The sequence below is a fragment of the Vicugna pacos genome, chromosome 10 (assembly GCF_048564905.1).
Source record: "Vicugna pacos chromosome 10, VicPac4, whole genome shotgun sequence".
Classification (NCBI taxonomy): Eukaryota; Metazoa; Chordata; class Mammalia; order Artiodactyla; family Camelidae; genus Vicugna; species Vicugna pacos.
Window position 1 is genome coordinate 39525034 of NC_132996.1, and position 19571 is coordinate 39544604.

Here is a 19571-nt window from a genome sequence, read left to right on the forward strand (position 1 = left end):
AGATTTAGTCCAGGGCAGGTCCAGTTACAAGTGACAGAAACCCAGTTCAAACTAGGTTAAGCCCCACAGGTTGGGCGTTGGAAGGACACAGGGCAGTTCACACATGGACGTAGAGCTACAAGCACCACAGCTCCCACAGGCCTTGAAAGCCCGGATTGGAGCCCCTCTTACTCTTCCACACACACCCCTCCTTGCCTCTACTTACCTTCACTCTCTCCTGGTCCATACTGGTTTTCTCCAGCAACTCAGGGGTTATCTCAGATCTCACCATTTAACTCCAGTTAGAAAATTCCCAGAGAAGAACTCTAACTGGACCAGCTTAGATCATGAGGCAGGATTTGAACCCAGGCAGGGAGGCTCCAGAAACTGCACTCTTAGCTACCTGGCCCATAGCCCGTGCAGAGGAAGTCAGGAGAGAGGAAGGAGAGAAAGTCAGGAGGGAGACAGGATCACCCGGTGGATGATGGGATTTGAGGTTCCCTCCTGGCCTGTCCATCATCTCAGTCCCCTGGTGGGGGTGGGTAAGAGGGGGCATCTAGCTGAACCCAACTCCATTTGCAGTGTAGATGAAACGTCTCTGTTCTTGGGGCCATTTTCACCTGGGCTGGGTCTGAGGACACACTGGGTCATGCTCTCCATAGAGACATATGCGTGTCCCCACACGTGTGCTTACACTACAGCACGTGTGTCCCCAGAGCATACAATAATCAGAGGCTGGTGTACCTTGAAGCTAATGAAGTTTAAGCTTCAGGTCCTCTCCCTTATGTGAGCCCCTTCCAAGGCCCCGAGAAAAGCCCTAGAAATATATTCACAGGGTCTAGTTTCTTTTCAAATTTTCCAAAGTAAAATATTTTAGCAAACTGATTATGGCCCTTGTCTCTATTCTGAATTCCCCCTTGTGTTGGGTGGTATTTATGGGCATGTTAGGGTCCTCTCGAAAGGTAAACATTTTGTTTGGGTTTAGTGGAATGTATTTTAAGTAAATGAAAGATAAAACAGAAGCAATAGTGATGAACAGTGAAATCATTTACAATGATTCTGATATTGAGAAGACAATTGTATCCTGCCAAACATATTTCGATCATACCAAAAAGTAGTTTACTAAAAGAAAGACTTTTGACTGGAATTATTGAAAAGACTCCTGTATTGCTTGATAATCTAAACAAAGAAGTAGTGAATTATATGAACACATTGGGGAAAAGATTTACATTTTTTGCTGATCTAATACATAATACTGACATCAACAAATAATAAAATTCATAATATGCCACTATCACAAGACTTTGACATCAACAAACTTTTAAAATGAACCCTGCCAATTTAAAAGCATTTAAAATGAATCACCACTCAGGAAAACTTAAAATACTCTTGAACTCTTATAGTCCACAGATGAAAGAAACTTGATGGAGTGCCCCCAAATTTGACAACAATCTTACAGCTGTGCATTTTCAGTACAATTTCCAGTCGACATTTCCAAGAGAGTGGTGAGCCTCACAAAATCTTCCCTAGATCATCAATGATATCAAACAAGTTTTGCTCAACCAGGTTGAAGGAAAGACTGAATTATATGAATTAGCTCTCAATTCTCTGTATGATATTATAGAATGATATTATATGATATAGAATGATATTCTGGAATCACATGACGAGGCAGTTAAAGAATACGCAGCCTGATGTAGGTGGAAAGGAGAGGGCAAGGCTGAAAAAGGCAAGAAAAAGGAGCTCAAGGAGGAAGGCAGAAAGGAGGAGGAGGTGAGGGAGTTAAAGACAAAAATGCTGATGTTGCTAATGACAGGGAGAGCAAATTGGTTCTAGCTCAGTTTTTTCTCACTGTAAAACACTTCAATCCTCTGCACCCAACTCACTAGTAAGGATTAAAGGAAAGAAATTAAAATGCAAGGCTGTGTCATATTCATTTTTATACCGTACAAGGTCATTTTTGTAGTTAACTTTTTTTTTTCAGATAACATTTAACAGTGGGTTTTAATTCATATAGAACTTTCCCGGTAGCAGGCAGGCAGCGAGTCCAGGTGACGTCAATGGCCACATAATTCCTGGTATCCAGGCCCGGCTGTGCCACTGACCAGCTTGGGAGACCTTGGGAATATGACTGAACACTTCTAGACTTGGGCTTTCTCTCTGAGTAGTGAATTAGTAAATTTAAAATTATGTTCCAGTTCTGAAATTCTTTAGTAATTCGTCTAAAGCATTTCAGAGTAAGAAAAACATAACAAAATAGGACTTTTACAGATAAGGGAGCTGGAACCCTGACAAACAGGTTTTTCTTAGTAAGTTATTTATAGCCTCCTGGTTTACTGATTCTTCTTTTACTTTTCCCAATTTTAAAAATTGAGTTATAATTTACATACCATAAAGTTCACACATTTTAATTGTCCAATTAGGTGATTTGTACTATATTCACAACTTTGTACAGCTATCACCACTACCTAATTAACAGGACATTTCCCTTATTCCCAGAAGAAACCCGTACCCCTTACCAGTCACTCCCCACTCTCCTTCCTCCCCCTGGCCCCAGGCAACCACTCTGCTGTTTTCTGTGTCTATGGACTTGCCTGTTCTGAACATTCCATATGAACAGAATCACACATTATGTGGCTTCTTGTGTCTGGCTTCCTTTACTTAGCATAATGTTCTCAAGGTTAATCCATGTTGTAGCATGTAACAGTGCTTCGTTCCTTTTTATAGCTGAATGCTATTCTATTGTATGGATACATTACATTTTGTTTATCAGTTCATCAGGTGATAGATATTTGGCTTGTTTCTATTGTTTGTGGCTATTATGAATAATGTTGTTATGAACATTCATGTACGACTTTTTGTGTAAACATATGGTTTTAATTCTCTTAGGGATGTACGTAAAAGTGAAATTGCTGGGTATGTCACGACTCTGTTTAAATTTTTGAGGAACTGCCAAAGTCTTCCCCAAAGCAGCTGCACCATTTTACATTCCCATCAGCAACTTACGAGCTTTCCAATTTTTCTGCATCCTCGACAGCATTTTTATTGTTCGTCTTTTTATTTTAGCCATCCTAGTGGGTGTGAAGTGTACCTCATTGTGGTTTTGATTTGCATTTTCCTAACGACTAATGACGTTAGCATTTCTTTGTGTGCTTATTGGCCATTTGTAAATCTTCTTTGGAGAAATGTCTATTCAAATCCTATGTCCATTTTAAAATGGTATTGTTTGTCTTTTTACTGTTGAGTTTTGAGAGTTCTTTACATCTTCTAGATACTAGACCTTTATCCTATATATGATTGCAAATATTTTCTCTCATTCTCTGGGTTGTCTTTTCACTTTCTTGATGTTGTCCTGTGAAGCACAAGTTTTTTGTTGTTTTTGGAGTCCAATTTATCTATATTTTTATTTTGCTGCTTGTGTTTTTGGCATCATATCTAAGAAACCATGACCTAATCCAAGCAAGAATTTTATAGTTTTAACTCCTATCTTTAGGTATTTGATCCAGTTTTAGTTGATTTCTCTAAATGGTGTGAAGAAGGGATCCAATGTCATTGCTTTGTGTGTAGATACCCAGTTGTCCCAGCGCTATTGGTTGAAAAGACTACTCTTCCCCCACTGAATTGTCTTGGCCCCTTTGGCAAAAATTAATTGACTGTAAATGTGTGGGTTTACTTCTGGACTCACAATTCTATTCCGTTGGTCTGTGTGTCTATCCTTACGCCAGTACCACACAGTCTGATCACTGGAGCTTTGTCATAAGTTTTGAAATGGGGAAATATGAGTCCTCCAACTTTGTTGTTCTTCAAGATTATTTCAGCCACTCTGGGTTCCCTGAATTTCATGAATGTATCTTTAAATAGCTCTGTCCTGGTGGTGTTTCTAGTGGCCATAAACCTTGCCTGGTACAATATGGGAGCTGTGAAGTGACATGCAAATGTCAAGCAGGTTCTTGTTAGCACAGAAAAAATAGTTACAGGGGAGGAGGATGATTTTTTTAATTTTCATTCATATTTGATGCCACGTTAATAAAACAAATGTGGTTTTGTGAATGGAACATCATTCTGTAATTGCAAAAAAAAGTTGGAACTGTTTTTGTTGACATCATGATTGCTTCCAAGTAAATATAACGTATTTAAAAGTATTATGCAAGTGTGTCAGGCAGTTAATAAAAATATTAAGCTTTTTGGATTTTTAAAAACGTTTTTACTATTTGTCAGCTTTCTAAAATTTACATTTGGTCCTGATTTCTTTTCTAAGTCTAAATAAATATTGACTTTTGTACCCAACTTTCTATTCTTCCTTTTTAAAGTGTGGCCCTCCCCCTCAATGTCCAAACTACAGGCCTCACAGACCCTGGACCCAGTCAGTCCTGCACACACTGCCAAACAGGCTGACCTGCAGGCTGGCTCAGGAGCACACACCGGAGAACCCATAAGCTCCTATAAAGGAGTCACAGAGGGAGGAATACAGCCTTGGGACGGCCACGAGTCTCCAGCTGCTTCCAGAAGAACTTAGTGGTACTTGCCCGTTCCTGCTGGGAACACTCTTCCTGAGTGCCTCCTGTGCCCACTTGTCCTTCCTACCCATATGCACCTCCGACCATCTTCATGCACCTCTCACCACAACCATCACTATTTCCCCACTCCCTGCCTCCGTCCCCAGCCAGCAGCCAGAGGAGGCCCATCTTCCCCAAAGTCAAGCCTAGGGAGGGCTGATGCTTTCCCCCCGGGGCCATACTGCCACTCTGAGGGAAGGATGCTGCTGGGAATGGCAGGAGCCCATGAGAGAGACGTGGGGTAAGGGCTTGTCACAGAGGGTTTGGAGGTGGTGGGTAGTCCTGAGGAAGTGGGGAAAGAGAAGGAGAGAAAGTGAAATGAGAGATACTGTCTTGTTGAATTCTCACAAAATATTTTTCCCTTTAATTTTAAGCAGATGAGGAAACAGAAGCCTAGAGAGGGCAAGTGACTAGTTTACACAGCTAGCAAGCAGCAAAATGAGATGTGTAATGAAGCATTTCTAGATAAGTGGTTATCTCAACCAGAGGAAATTTTACCTCTCAGGGGATAGTTGGCAGTGTCCATAGACCTTTTTATCGTCACGAATGGGGAAGGAGTTCTACTGACCTCTAGTGGGCAGAGTCAGGAATGCTGCTAAACATCCCACACTGCACAGTACAGGCCACACAGCAAAGGATTATCCCTTGCAAAATGTCAACAGTGTAGAGATTGACAAACCCTGGCCTACCATTTCCCTGGAGTATTCTTTATCTTGGCCCCTTTCTAGACTTCCCCTGGCCTAAGAGATCTGGGATCCACTGGCCCAGGGGGTCACAGGAAGGAAGAGTCATACGCTCCATTCCATTCCCAGGTTAGGTACCAAGTCAGAGCTCAAACTATGAATCCCCACTACGGTACCTCTAGTTTCACTCTCTCTTGTCCATTGGAGGGAGGAGTTCTGGTCTGAGGAGGAGATGCCTGTGGGTTGCCCTATTTACCAGCACCCCCAAGCCTGCTCTATGCCCAGCTTAGGTTAGTTTCCAGCTGTGGCCACAAGATGGCATCCCAACCCATCAGGAATGCAAAGGCTGTGTGCCTGGGAGAGAGCATATAATAGGGGCCAACCTGGACCAAGGCCTGGGGGTTGGACTTGGGCTGTTTCCAGAGCCTAGCAGGACCAGATCTAAAGCCTGCAAGGGCCAGGTGCGACAACATAGGCCAAACTTGGTTTCAGGACTCCCTTCACATTTTTCTAGTCCACACCCAGCCCTGGCTCATCCCCTAGCCACTCCCACCACCCCCAACCCACTAGCCTAAACAAGAGAAATTACAGTGAGATGTTATGATGCAGGACTTATTATTATTCACATCTAACACTAAAGAAATTGAGGCAAAAAGAAATTGAATAAATTGCCCAGGGTCATAGCTAGTCAATGGTGGAGCTGGGATTTGAACCCAGGCAGTCTGGTTCCGGAGATTATGCTCTTGACCACTGAATAATATCACCCTGTTGGTAGTTCACATCATCTCCCCCACCGTCACCAGCTGCTGATCCCAAAGACCCTCTGGCATGGGACCATAGCTTTCCTCTGCAACGGAAGGGGCAAATGGCTATGAATTGAAGTGGATATTGCTCAAAAGTAGAGAGGGTTGAGAGTTTAAACCGGGCTGAGTGTCTATGATAAGTGGTTGTGGGTAAGAAGCTAAGGCTCGGTCCAGCATTTCCTCCTCCCTTCCCCAGCCCCTGTGGGGCTTTTTTTCACTTTTTTTTTTTTTCTGTGTTGCCCTCTTGGTTTTTCTGGGCTTTCTGCAAATGCCAGCCTTCTTAAAGTGTGAAGAGGAAGTGAGAGACGGGACTTTTGTGTTCCTTCTTAGGATAGAGAAGGGGGGCATCCTTTGGGGCCTGGGGGTGCCATCAAGGATGAAGGTAAGAATCTTAAAGTGGGACAACGTGGGGTACCTCATGGGCAGCTACCCTTTCCCACCTGAGAAGCTCCTCTCTCTGCATCTTCTCTGTTTGCTTCCTAGGGGATTTTAGATGCAATGGATACACTTTCACACTCCCCTTCCCTCCAGCCCTGGTCTGCCTCTTTTTCTAGCTTTTCAGGGCCAGGCCTGACCAGGGCTTCTAATCACCCAACCTTCCCTCTATTAGGAGCCCCTTGCCTCTCTCTGTTTCTCCCTCTGCTTCTCCCCAGCATCTGGGGCATGCTTCAGTTTCCTTTCATGGCTCATCATGGGGAGTGGCCTGGGTGGGCTCTGCACTGACTCCCCAAGAAACCCTGGGTAGATCCCTCCCCCTGGTTAAGGGCTCTAGACTCCTGTAGCCTCTGACACTAGGATTCTAGGATCCTAGTCCCTCTCCTGGCCTTTCTCAAATCATCCAGCCCTTAATGAGGAGCCACTGTGCTCTGGGCACTGTGGAGAGAAGTGAGCAAGAAGCAGCCTGGAGAAGGTGATAGTCCTCTTTTTTTTTTTAAATGAAATGAGCTGTAGTGAAGGTTAGAGAGCCACGCTCTGATCCATATGGTCTTGCAGGAGAGGGAAGAGGTGGAACTCTGGGCCCCTGTGGTTGGTGGAATCACAGAAGGCTTCCTGGAGGAGAAGAGGAGCTGGACATCTGTCTGAAGGGAAGGTTTGAAGAGGCCCCTTTCTTGTCTCTCCCCACTTTGATTTCTCACTGTGTGTGTGCATCTCCATCTCTCTGTGTCCATCTTTTTCTCCTCCTTCTGGGGACTCCATTTCTGTTTTATTACCTCCTTGATTTGGGGCAGAACTTTCTGAGAATCTATACCCCGGAAATCTGAATTTGGGCCAAGTTGAGCTGCATCAGGTCCAGCCTCCTCATGGGTAGGGGATGGGGCTCATGCTGGCCAGGGTGAGAGGGACACTGAAAAGTCCTCTCACCCCTGTATTACTCTGAGATTGAAGGGGAAATAGTTCCCATTTATAGGAAGAACACAGATCAATCTCTGGAGGGAGGAGGGGCCATCTGGCCTTCCTGGCCCCAGACTCCAGGTCTCTCTTTGCCTCTGCCCATCTCTGCCCCTGTTTCTGCCATAATTCTGCCTCTCTTTGTCTGTCCCCTTGTCCTTTTCCCATGCCTCAACTCTTGCTCTGCCCCTTGCCCCTCTCCAACCCAACTCCATTCCTTCAAACCTTGTCCCAGCACACACAGATTTTGCTGGGGCTGGGCTGGGCTGGGATTTCCCTGGCCAAGTGAGGAGAGAGATATCTGCAGCACAGCTTTGTCCCTGGGCCCACAACCAGGTCTGTGGGTCAGTGTCGAGGGACAGCTGTCTGCACAGTTAGCAAGTGCCGACAGGTAAATAAGCCTTGTGTCTTCTTAATTAAATCGCCTTTTGCCCAGGCAGCCTTGTGTTCGATTGGGCTGGACTGGATCAATAAATCTCTTTCTCAGCTCAGCTACCCCTGGAGCTGGGCCTGATCTCCCCAGCCCTGCCTAGGCCCACCCGCCTGATTCCCTGATGTCCTGAAGCCCCCGGAGGACAGGGTCTTTTGTGCACGGGTGCCTGGGACGGAGACTGGAACAAGTAAAGAATAAAGGAGTGATTGCTTGATTGAGTAAACTGAGGCACTGACAGTAAACATGAGCTAGGAAGGCTTGGAGACCCAGACTGCAACTCCCACCCCAGGGTCAGTTGTGAAGCCATGAATCACAGCAGGGAGCTGCTCCTATCCAGCCCCCAGACACAGCATCAGTTTCCTATCCAGGGCAGCTGAAACTCTAGGGGAGAGGGGGACTGTCAATGTTCAGGACCACTAGGGGCAGTTGCTTCTTCTGACATCTAAGGACAGAATGCCCCTTTCATAAGGGATCCCCACCTAAGGACCCCAGGCTAGTATAGGAGGATCAGTGAGTGAGCTGGGATCAATATGGCAGAGTATGTGGCACTCATGGGAGACTAGGGTCAGCCTGGAGTTAAGAAGGGAACAGGGTCAGAAAAGAGTTGAAAGGGGTTAATAGGGGTCCAGGATAATTGGGTTGTTAGTAGACAACTTGGAGGACAACACAACCTAGTAGAGGTGTGTGTTGTGTGTAGAGGAGCGCGGGAAGTGTTATTTTGAAGTCCATGCAAGAGGGTACCCAAGGAAGGGTCATGGGGGCTCCAGCTTTCGTGGAATGGTCGATATTAAAGAGCTTCTTGGAGCGGTCACTACTGGTCCAGGTCAAGGTGTCTCTGATAGCCGTCAGAGGTGCCTTGTTTCACTAGGAGATCAAACAGCCCCTAATTTGAAAAGAGAGGGGAGGATACCGACGCCCTTCTCACTTCATCTGACCTGGGGGCACGGGTCGAGACGTCTCCCGGAGCCCTCGCCCATCCAGTGGCGCTCCCCGAGGGCGGAGCGTCGGCGGGTTCCCCAGGAGCAGCAGGATCGGTGCGGGGCGGGCGCCCCCAGCGCCAGGGTTGAGGGAGGCCGGGCTCCGCGCGGGGCTGGGAGGGGGGCGCGGAATCAGGGCTTTTTAGGACCCAGCGCGGCGCCTCCCTCCGGGGGCGAATGCGGCTGCGCGCGCCGTGTGCCCGTGTCCGGAGAGCGGCGGGCTGGACGCGGACCGCGCGAGCGAGAAAGCGAGCCAGCTAGCCGAGCAGCAGCCCCGGCAGCAGCAGCGTCGCGGCGGCGGCGGTGGCCGCTCCGCGGCTCGCCTCCCGGGCCTCGTCAGCCTTGTTTCGCCGCGCCCAGACCCGCCACCCCCGCCTCTGGGGCCCCACCGCCGCAGCCCCCTCGCCTCGGCCGGCAGCGCCAAACGCCTGTCCGAAGCGGGGCGCGGAGCGCGGGGCGCAGAGGCACCGGAGCCAGTGCCCGCCGCCCCGCAGACCGAACCCAGCCCAGAGAACCCTCTCTCGGCCCGGCGCAGCTCCGTGACAGTCCGGGAGCTGTCCCTTCAGCACCGCCGCCGGAGTCGGAGCCTGAGTCGGAGCGCAATCCAGCGGAGAGCCCCAGCTCCAGCCCGAGCGCACCGAGCGCTGCGCTCCGCGGCAGCCGCACCGATCAGCAACCCCGGTGCTCCTGCCCAGGGGGCCCGCCATCTCCTCCGAGAGGCGGGGAGAAGGAGCGAGGAGGGCGGGCGGGCAGGCGCGCCCGCCGCCGGGGGGAGCAGGCAGCCAGGCAAGGAGAGGGAGGGGGCCGGAGTCCGCCCTGCGCCCCGAGCTGCAGCCGGGCCACGCAGGGAGGTAGGCAGCGGGCATCCATCTCCCCCGCGCCGAGAACGCGCTGCAGCGACCACCTCACGGCAGAGCGCGAATTTCCCGGCCCCCTCTCCTCAATTCCCCTCCCCCTTCCGGGGGCTGGTCTGTGTCCAGCCCTGGGAGCAGCTGACCTTCCCCCAAAAAGCTTTGTGTCGATTTCTCCATTTTCTCTCTGAGATGGGGACGGGAGCCCGGTCCCCCCACCCTCTTTTCCCTCCTCCTGGGGCTGGTCGCTGAGCGCCACCCTCCTCCCTCCTTTCCTCCCTCGATCTCTCCCTCCCTTCTTTCCTCCTCTGCCTCCTCCGCAGCTGGACCAGCTCCCTCCCACATCTGGCGCCTTGAGACCCTGGGGATCCCGTGCACACTCCCTTGGACCAGCACCCGACAGCAAGCGCCCTGAGGGGCTTGGGTCGCTCTTGGGGTGGCCAGAGCCGCGATCCTCTGTCCCCCCGACGGCTGGGGGGAGGGGGGAGGACGCCACAAGCCCCCCTCCCCGGCGCCAACTCCCCCTGGCGGCCGCTCCCATGGGTGTCGCTGGGCCGCGCCATGCCTAAGGGGGCGCCGCAATGGGCCAAGGGGACGAAAGCGAGCGCATCGTGATCAACGTGGGCGGCACGCGCCACCAGACGTACCGCTCGACGCTACGCACGCTGCCCGGCACGCGGCTCGCCTGGCTGGCGGAGCCCGACGCCCACAGCCACTTCGACTATGACCCGCGTGCCGACGAGTTCTTTTTCGACCGCCACCCGGGCGTCTTCGCGCACATCCTGAACTACTACCGCACGGGCAAGCTGCACTGCCCGGCCGACGTGTGCGGGCCACTCTACGAGGAGGAGCTGGCCTTCTGGGGCATTGACGAGACCGACGTGGAGCCCTGCTGCTGGATGACGTACCGCCAGCACCGCGACGCCGAGGAGGCGCTGGACAGCTTTGGCGGCGCGCCCCTGGACAACAGCGCCGACGACGTGGACGCCGACGGCCCCGGAGACTCAGGCGACGGCGAGGACGAGTTGGAGATGACCAAGCGCCTGGCGCTCAGCGACTCCCCAGACGGCCGGCCCGGCGGCTTCTGGCGCCGCTGGCAGCCGCGCATCTGGGCGCTCTTCGAGGACCCCTACTCATCCCGCTACGCGCGGGTAAGTGGCAACTTACCCGTCAGAAGAGCCAGGCAGGGAGGCAGCGTCCTCTGCCTCCCGCGGGCAAGGATGGATTTGAGAACTGGCGCCTAGCGAGTGAGAACTGAAAGGGGTGTGTGTGCGCGCGTGTGTGTACATAAGCGTTCGTGTGTAACAGAGAGTGACTCTTTTCAAGGGTGACTAGCTTTGTACATATGTAAGGTCTGTGTCTGTATTTCCCGAATTTAATATGTATGAGTGAGTATGAATGGGTGTGTTTGTGTGTGTGAGTAGATTGTGTGTGCATATTTATGTAAGTGTGGTGGTGTATATTTCGGTGGGTAAAGTATGTAGTGGATGCGTGAGCATGTGTGTATGTTTGAGTGTGCAGGAGTGCCTGTTCATGCATATTTGCACCGCTACAACTGAACAGGGTGAAAGTATAAACTGTCCTTCAGATTTTGGACTGGAGCCCTTCCTCTCTCCTGGGGAAGGGGCATGGACAGTCAGCCAGGGCCCACAGAAGATGGCTTGAAACCTGGTCTGATGCTTGAGACAGACCACTCATCCCTGGGGAGCAGCATCAGGCCATCCTGGGGAGATGATCAAGGGGGGATTTTCATGGCTAATTAATTGATAGTAGGTGGAGGGCTGGGCTATGGGGAGGGGGATGTGATCCCTCTAAGATCTGCTCCTGGGAACAGACCTGCCCTTCTTCCCTGTCAAAAGGCGAAGGTGCTGGAGGGGGCCACTGGGCTTCTGTCTATATCTGTCTCCTCTGGCACCTGTCTGGGCAGAAAGGGGGTTTACAGGGGGAACCAGCAAGAACAAGGTGTGTGACAAGTGGGTGTGTCTTCATCAGCCACTCCCCTTTAGTGACAGCAGCTTGTTGCCAAGGAGAAAGGGCATCCTCAGATGGCCTCTCTGGATCAGTTTCCTCATCAGTAAAATGGAAGAGGGGGTCTGGTGAATTCTAAGGGCCTTTGCTGCTTAACTGAGCCCAGAAGGGAGATACAAGTTAGCAGCCACCTTCCCTGGAAGAAACACCCCTTCCCTTTGCTGGGCTCTGTCCTCAGAGGCCTGAACAGAGCTTATGGCATGAGGGGGAGGGTCAGAGTTGGGAATTTAAAGCAGAGACCCCCACCCCTCCATGTGTAAGCCACACCCCAACCCCCTACCAGCCAAAATGCTGCCTTTGCTGCCCTGCTCTCCTTTCATGCTCCACATCCCTTCCCTCCTGCCTGCTGGAGCCCAGGGATGGAGGTCCAGGCAGGGGAGGGGGCAGGAGTGTCTCCCCAGCTGACTCCAGTGGGGAAAAAGGACTGAGGGGCACTGAACTGTCCACAGGAAAAAAAAAAAGGCTGTGTTTAAGCACAGGCCTAGTAGATTTGTTACTGAGATGGACCACTCAGTGTTTTAGCATCTGAGAGATAGGCAGCAGGTTTTATATATTAAATCCCAGATCAGATGTGTGTGTGTTTGATGGTGAGGGAGACAGTAATAAGGAAAGAGTTAAACCCCTTTTTTTGAGGACCCTGCCCAAGGTCACCCAGAAAGTTAGAGGCCAAGCAGGACTAGAACCCAGGTCTCAAGGGACCCCATCCTCCTCTGAGCTGGCCACCAGCTCCCTGCCATCCTCAGAGTGGGGACTGGGACCCTCAGAGGCGTCCCCTCTCCTCTCCTGACAGAGGCCACCATAGCCACGGGATTATGTAACTGGAGGCTGTGGCTAAGCTGTGGGAGGGGCAGGAAGAGGGGGACTGGGAGGTTGAACCAGCACATGTGGGTGGGGGAGCACTCTGGGCAGAGGCCTACATTAGAGAAGCTGCCCATTCAGCCTGCACTTGACCTTGGGCAGCATCTTACCACCACCACCACCCCTCTGGCCCCAGAAGCAGAGTACATTCAACTTCCTCACTGTCCTCTCAGTCTCCTGGCTCCCTAGCAAGAGGCTGGGTCCCCCAACTCCCCCAACTCCTTGGGCTCAGCTTTAGGGCTCTGACCCATGCCCCTGAGTTTCAAAATAAGCAGGGATCATGTGGGGCAGGTTCCAGCCCCCTCCGATGTCCATCACTGCCCCTGGCCATTCCTTGGCTGTGGGGTGGCCTTCACCCCATGCAGATAAATGGGTTGGATAAATGGGGTCTCGTTGGTGTGCAAAACCTTACAGAAAAGTCCTGGCTCTCTCCAGTGTCTGTGGAAGTGCAGACTCTGAGGGAAAAGCTGAGCAGTCCAGTGGGGTGGAAGTGGGTTAGAAGGCGCTCCCACTCCCCACCAGCCTATCTGTGCCACCTTCTTTCCCCAGTAGCCACACAGAGTTGTTTCAGTTCCCTAGGGTGACAGATGAGGACACTGAGGCCTGCCCAAGGGCACAGAGAAGTGAGGGCTGAGCCGGGATTAGAACCCGGGCTTCCTGCTGCACGCCCGGCTGGCCCAGCTGCATTGCGCTGCCTCTCTGCAGCTCATCTGCGCAGGGACCAGCCGGCCGCCCGCCCGCCCTCCCCCTCCATCTCTGCTCTGCCGCTGCCACTGTCACCTTTGTTCACCCCTCCCCGACGTGGGCCCCAAGCCACCTCAGATTGCTGGGTCGGGATTTAAATGTTTATTCTGGATTCTAGAGCAGAATCCTGTATGTGACATTGTAGATGTACATGAAAGAAAAGCTGTATGTGTGAGAATCTGTGTAAGAGAGATTCTGTGTGTATGTGAGGGGTTCTTCATGTGTGTGAAAAAGACCATAAGAGAATAAAAATATGTGTGAGTGAGACTCTGTGTGGTGTGTGTGTGTGTCTCTGTGTGTTGAGACTGACTATGTGAGAGAGATTCTGTGAGTCTCTGCATCAGAGAAATTCTGCGTGAGTGTGAAAGAGACAGATACTGTGTGTTTTGAGAGATGGACTTTGTGTGTGAGAATGAGACTGCGTGGGAGAGAGTGTGTATATAAGAGAGAGCCTGTATGTGTAAGAGATGCTCTGTGTGTGTGTGTGTGAGAGTGAGTGAGAGTGAGAGAGAGAGAAAGAGAGAGAGAGAGAGAGATTCTTGGGGTATGTGAGAGACCTGAGGCGAGTGTGTTGCTGCGTGAGTGTATTTCTGTGTGTGACAGTTGTGAAGCTCTGAAGCTCTGCATGTGAGGCTTTGTGCACGAGACCATCTGTGTGTGAGGCTGTGTTGGGTAGGGGACCTATGTGTGACACAGACCGTGTGTGTGTGGGAACCTGTGTGTCAGTGCTGCTGGGTGTGTTTTTATGTGAGAGGGGCGTTGTCCCGGTGTGAGTGTGCCTTGAGGAAGATGAAACTCCAGACCAGCTTCTTGCCTGCTGCCTGCATCTCCTGGGACTCCTGAGCTGCGTTAGTGAACGGTGTTGCCCCCCATTTCCCATCCTCAGTAGAAATACTGCTCTTGCCCAAGCCAGTGGTGGGTGCACTGGCCAGACAGTGAGGTCATCCCTCCCCAGGACTTGGTGGTGGCCCTGGGAGATAGGGGCTGTTTGGTTAGGGCGAGAGATCCCATCTGAGCTCTTCGGGGGTGACAGCACTAGCTGGAGCAGCTGGTTCCCTGGCCCCTCTCTCCTCCCATGGTTTCCTGGGCACCCAGGCCAAGGGAGGTAAGGCGTGGGGAGGTAAGCTGGGACAGGAGGAGCCCAGCTTGTGTTCTGTGGTGAGGGGTGGTGCCCCAGAAACACACAAGCAAAGGATGATGATGACACTTTGTGGTAGGGACTGTGAAGCAGCTTCTTGGGGCTATGAGAGTAATTTTTGTCCCCAAGAAGGTAATGCTGTAGCAAGCTTTGAGAGACAAGTAGGAATTAGCCAGGCAGAGGGCAGGGGATGGCAATCCTAGTGTGCAAAGCTGTGGAGGTGTGGGAGCAGCCAGGCTGTGTTGGGGAAGCCTGGGGCTGCCCTGGCTTAAAACCCACCCTCCTCTCTTCTTTGGGGACTAGCACAAGTCTGAGGCCCTTGGCTTTTATCTATGATTTGCATGTTGTCATCAGGAACATTGTTCTGTGTCAAGTCACACACCACCAGTGGCGGTCCCTGTGTGGCAAGCCACACAGTATCCCGTGTATGTGTGTCTCTGTGTGTGTGTGTGTGTGTGTGTGTGTGTGTGTGTGGTGACATCTATCCTCCAAACCCACTGGACTTTCCAGTGACAAAGAAGTGCCAGTGGCCCCAAGCTTGAGAAGCTCCACCTCCATCTACCCCATTGCCCAGTTCCCCTCTGATGCCAGGTCTCTCTCTGCCTTGTCCACACCTCTTTGGGGCCTGGTGCCGTCCTCCTCTTCCTCCTCCACTCCCTGGGAAGGAATCTCCCCTGGCAGCTGGGATGGAGAGCCCAGCCAGAGACTTCTGGTCCTCCCTTGGGTCCTAGCTGACATTGGGCCTTAGAGTCTTGGCTTGGCGTGTGGAGAGATTGGGGACAGAGGTGCTATCTGAGGGCCCCCCTACCTCAGAGCCCACTCCCCCATATCAGGACCACACTTCAAGTCATGGTAACATACGAAGGAGGCCCATGAGCAAGGAGAAAGGGTGGGCGTGAGCCACCCCAAGTGCTCCTGCCACAGTGTGACCCCCATTCAGTTCTTCTCCCTCCTAGGATGCTTTTACAGGTACCCTCATATCTTTGAAAGGTACTCTAGCTCCAGTCCCAGTAATGAAAATCACAAACCAAGTGTCTCCTAGTCAGAGTCTCTCAGCCCTTTGCCTCTAAAATGGGCATATGATAGAACCTACCCCAGAGGGTTGATGGAAAGATTAACTGAGGTAATATGTGGAGAGTCCCAAGCCCTGGGGTCTGGCATGCAGTAAGTGCTCAATAAATGTTTGCTGCTATTATTACTCCTACTGCTTGTATCATCATTTTACTTCATGACTCTCTCTAGACTCCATCCTTTGCCCTCTGTTTCCATAGCTACCATCCTGGTTCAAGCCACCATTGTTTCCCTCAGGCGCACTTCCCCTGCAGCTTCCTGACTGCTGTCCCACCTCCAACTCCTGGTCCCTCCAGTTCATCCTCCACTTCACAACTGCAGAGGTCTCTTCAACTCACAGATCTGTCAGCTCACCTCCTTGCCTGCTTAAAAACCTTTGGTGCTTCCCCAGCCCATACTGTAGCCCCTTAGGCCCTCCCCACCTCTCCAGTCTCCCCTGGCCTGGTTCTCTCCATCGCTCACTGAGCTCCAGTCACACTGACCTCATTTCAATTTCTTGTATGTGCCAGGTCCCCCTGCCTTGGGGCCTTTGCACATGCTGTTTACTCTGGAGCACTCATTCCTCCTGATTCACCCCTCTTCAACCTTGACACCCCACTGCAAACATCATTTTCCTGGCAATGCGTTCCTAGACCCCACAGGCTGGGTCAGGGTTCAGAACCAGTGTTTTTCCCTTCAGAGAAGCTATCTGGTTTTTAATGAAATGTTCATTAGCAGCCTTGTTTGATTCCTGTTTGTCTCTGGCTCCAGAAACTAAACTTTTTACATACTCAGTATAATAGGAGCTATTATTATGACAGATGAGGAAGTTGAGGCCCAGAGAGGAGTGCTTTCCTCAAGGTCACATGTGAACAAGTTACTTGGGGACTGGTTCAGAAACCCAGGTCTCTAACTCCTAGCTCAGTGGCTGGGAGCCCCATCCATCTTACGACACCTTAGGGAGTGTTTGGAGTCTGGTATTCTAGGGGCAGGAGTCTGTGCTCCCTAACTCTGGGCCGTCTGGCATGCACCAGAGCTTTGGAGGAGATTGGCTTGAGCCTTCCAGAGAGGGAGGCCTGTTGCCTCAGAGGTGGGGGAGGGGGGCTGGTGGAGGCTCATTCCAGGGCCCGCTGCTTGGGCCAGGGATCTTGGGGCCTCCCAAGACAGCTGAATATAGTGCTATGGCTATTCTGAGCAGTCTCATGACCAGTGTATTCACTCTGGACCAAAAGGTCAGGGCCTCAAGCCACTGCCTTCCATCAGCCTATGGGCCAGCCTGGCCATACCCCTGGCCTGAGCTTCCCTTCCCTGGGTGCAGGCTCCCAGAAAAGGAGGGCCTGAGAGGCTCCAGGGACAGTTAGATGCCCAGTCTTAATTCAGGGGAACCCCTTGGGTTGGGAGGGACCACCTTTCACATGCACGGGACTGTTGGGTGCTCCCAGGCCACCTCTAGCCACTACCCTCACCCACTGGAGGAGAAACAGACTCAGAGAAGGGAAGATACCTGCCTAAGACCACAGAGCAGATTAGCGTGGCTCAAACTGACAGCCCAAGAATCCTCTTGGCCCAGGGCCTGGCCATTTGCATTTCTTCTGACTCAGATTTAAAAGAATATCAAACCCCACCTGGACGCATTGTTCTCCTCTACTTACTCCTCTGATTTCCTCCCCTGACGGAGGGAGACTCAGTAGTTACCTGGCTTCTCACTTCCCTTCCCAACCCCTATCCCAGGACCTCCATTAGCCAATCAACCCAGACTTGGCCCAAATCCTGTTCTCATCATCCCCCAAGCAGGATTTTGAGAAGCCCCTTACTTTCTTGAGTCACAGTAAAGGCTGCTGTTTACTAAAGCCCTTCCTAGTGTCAGACAGCTGGTAGGGTTTGAGGTACATATTCGCATTAGATTCCCACACAAATGCCCATGGATCTGTGTCATTATTATCACACCAGTGTTACAGATGAGGCTGCGAGGCTCACAGAGGTTAAGGAACGTTTCCAAGGTCACTTAGCTCACAGGCGGTGGACCAGCGTTCAGATATGGGTCTGCTTGACCCGGGAGCTCTGGCCAAAACCACAATTCAGTACTGCCTCCTGTCGCTGCTCCAGGGGTGATGGGGTCTGGGCTTGCTGTGGCCCAGACTTGGGTTTCCTTCTGGTTCCCTTTCTCCCTCATCCAACACTCTTTCCTCAAAACCTATCTGGAAATCCTGTTCAGCAAGTTCTGGCCCCGGAACAATGGCAGGTGTGGGTCCGGACTGGCGGGGAAAGAGGGTACTCTGGGAGCCCCAAGAAGAGGGTTTTCAGAAGGTGCCTCAACTTCCACCAGCCATGCAGGCCCTGGGGCTCCGTATGGCCTTCAGGGAAGTGGCAGGGGATTTGGGAGGATCAGAAATCAAGGGATTTGGGAGGTGACACATGGTGAGAATGCAGGTTCCTCCTCAGCTCGGTATTCGAGGCCTTCTGCTCCAGAACATGGCCGTGTCTCCTACTGCTCCCTTCTGCCATGTCCTCCCTGGCCTCCTCATCTTCAACCCTCATTCCAGCCTCCGGGTCTTTTTCATCATCCATTCCCTCTCTCAATGTCCTTTCCAGTTTTGGCTAAATGTGAAAACCCATCCCTCAAGGTCCCTAATGCTTAGCCTGGCTGCTTCCTCCCTGGCTGACCTCCTTTGGGAGTGAGGGGTCTGGGTTGGACGTGCAGTCACCAGGCTTACATGATTCAAGCTGGAGGTCAGCTCTGGGGGCCTGTGGCTGGGAACAGGGCCAACCCAGGTGCGTGGAGAGATGAGGCCACAGACAAGACCACAGCTATGGACATCAGACTGCTGTGCCAGAGCAAGATCGGGAGCCAGGCCAGTAAACTAGCTAGTCTTCCTCAGGCAAGTTCCATAGCCCCTTCAGGCTGCAGTTCCTCTCCCTGTGAAAGACAGAGGTCATTCTAAATGACCCCCAAGTCCTTCCCCCGCTGTGACACACAGGAGTCTAAGAATTTCAGGATTCAGCTTCCCAGAAGCGCTGTGGGAACCTTATTTCTCCTTCTGCATCCTCAGAGCAGCTCCTCTCCAGGGCACGGGTGGGCTCTCCTGGTACCAAGTGGGCAGGAGCCAGGGGAGGGGTGTCCTCCATTTATTCAGGCTCCCTCACCTGCTCTCATTCATTCATTTGAGGCATTGTAGTCACACCCTGCCTGAGGTCACCACAGCTGCTGGGCCCCTGTGAGCCATCAGACATGGTAGACTCACCCAGCCCTCTCATGGCACGGACCTGGGGTACCACCTCTTTGCAATATGCTTGCTCAGGCACAGGGGGTGGCACCTGCTGCCCTCTTCTGCAGGCCCTTCTGTTGGCTGTCTGCCCTCCAGGAGTTGCAGAAAGGTGCACTCAGAAAGGAGATGCTATGCCAGGCTGCAGGGGCTGGAGCAAGGCGAGGGGCTAACTTCGATGGTGTAGGGTGCTGCAGAGAGGGCTGCAGTGAGAGGCTGCTGTCTTGGCGGGGGCCGGGGCTGGGATAAAGGTGTTTGCGGTAGTTGCTGCAGGGGCTGCAGGAGTGTTTGCGGGAGGCCTCCCACCCATGGCTGACTCTGAGATTACCTGGGATGCTTCAAAAAGTTCAGGCTCCTGGGCTCTGTCCATGGAGAATTCGATTCCTAGATCTGAGAGGGAAGCGGTCAGGATGTTTACTTCACCCTCCGGTGGTGCTGATACTCAGAGATGGAGGCTTTGCCGTGGGCTCTGGCTACTCAGTGTGGTCCTCTGACCAACGTCATCAACATCACCTGGACATTTGTTAAAAAACAAGAGTTTCAGGCCCCACCCCCACCCCAGACCTACTGATTCAGACTCTGCACTTCAGCAAGATCCCCAGATGAATCATACGCACATCAGATTCTGAGAAGTGCTGAGGCAGGAAACAGTTCCCAGTAAAGGGGAAGTATCAGGACACAGAGAGGCCTAGATGGGTGTGTGAGGGTTGGCAGAGCTTCACAGGGGATTCTGATCTTTCCTTGTGCCCAAGATGTTGACATCAGGGTGGTGGGCCTGGGTGGGGAGGCCCCAGCTCAGTAAATGTCAGCGGTATCCAT

At 52.0% G+C, this 19571-nt stretch overlaps 1 protein-coding gene and 1 long non-coding RNA gene across 6 annotated transcripts in view; one reads left to right on the forward strand and one right to left on the reverse strand.

Moving 5' to 3' along the window:
* The window catches only part of LOC140698734 (uncharacterized), an 87087-nt gene that overhangs the window by 59347 nt on the left and 8169 nt on the right, over window positions 1–19571 (reverse strand). For 3 of the 5 annotated variants that reach the window (XR_012076604.1, XR_012076605.1, XR_012076607.1), the window contains exon 4: window positions 19081–19265. This is a non-coding gene — a long non-coding RNA (uncharacterized lncRNA). Of the gene's footprint in view, window positions 1–17407; window positions 18407–18693; window positions 18944–19080; window positions 19266–19571 lie in introns of those variants that run through there. The other 2 variants (XR_012076608.1, XR_012076606.1) reach the window with 2 other exon arrangements.
* KCNC1 (potassium voltage-gated channel subfamily C member 1) overlaps window positions 9051–19571 on the forward strand; it is a 43891-nt gene continuing 33370 nt past the window's right edge. Inside the window, exon 1 of the mRNA XM_015243631.3 lies at window positions 9051–10822. Coding sequence (XP_015099117.2) covers window positions 10253–10822 — 570 coding nt within the window. The 5' untranslated portion in view covers window positions 9051–10252. The remainder of the gene's footprint in view (window positions 10823–19571) is intronic.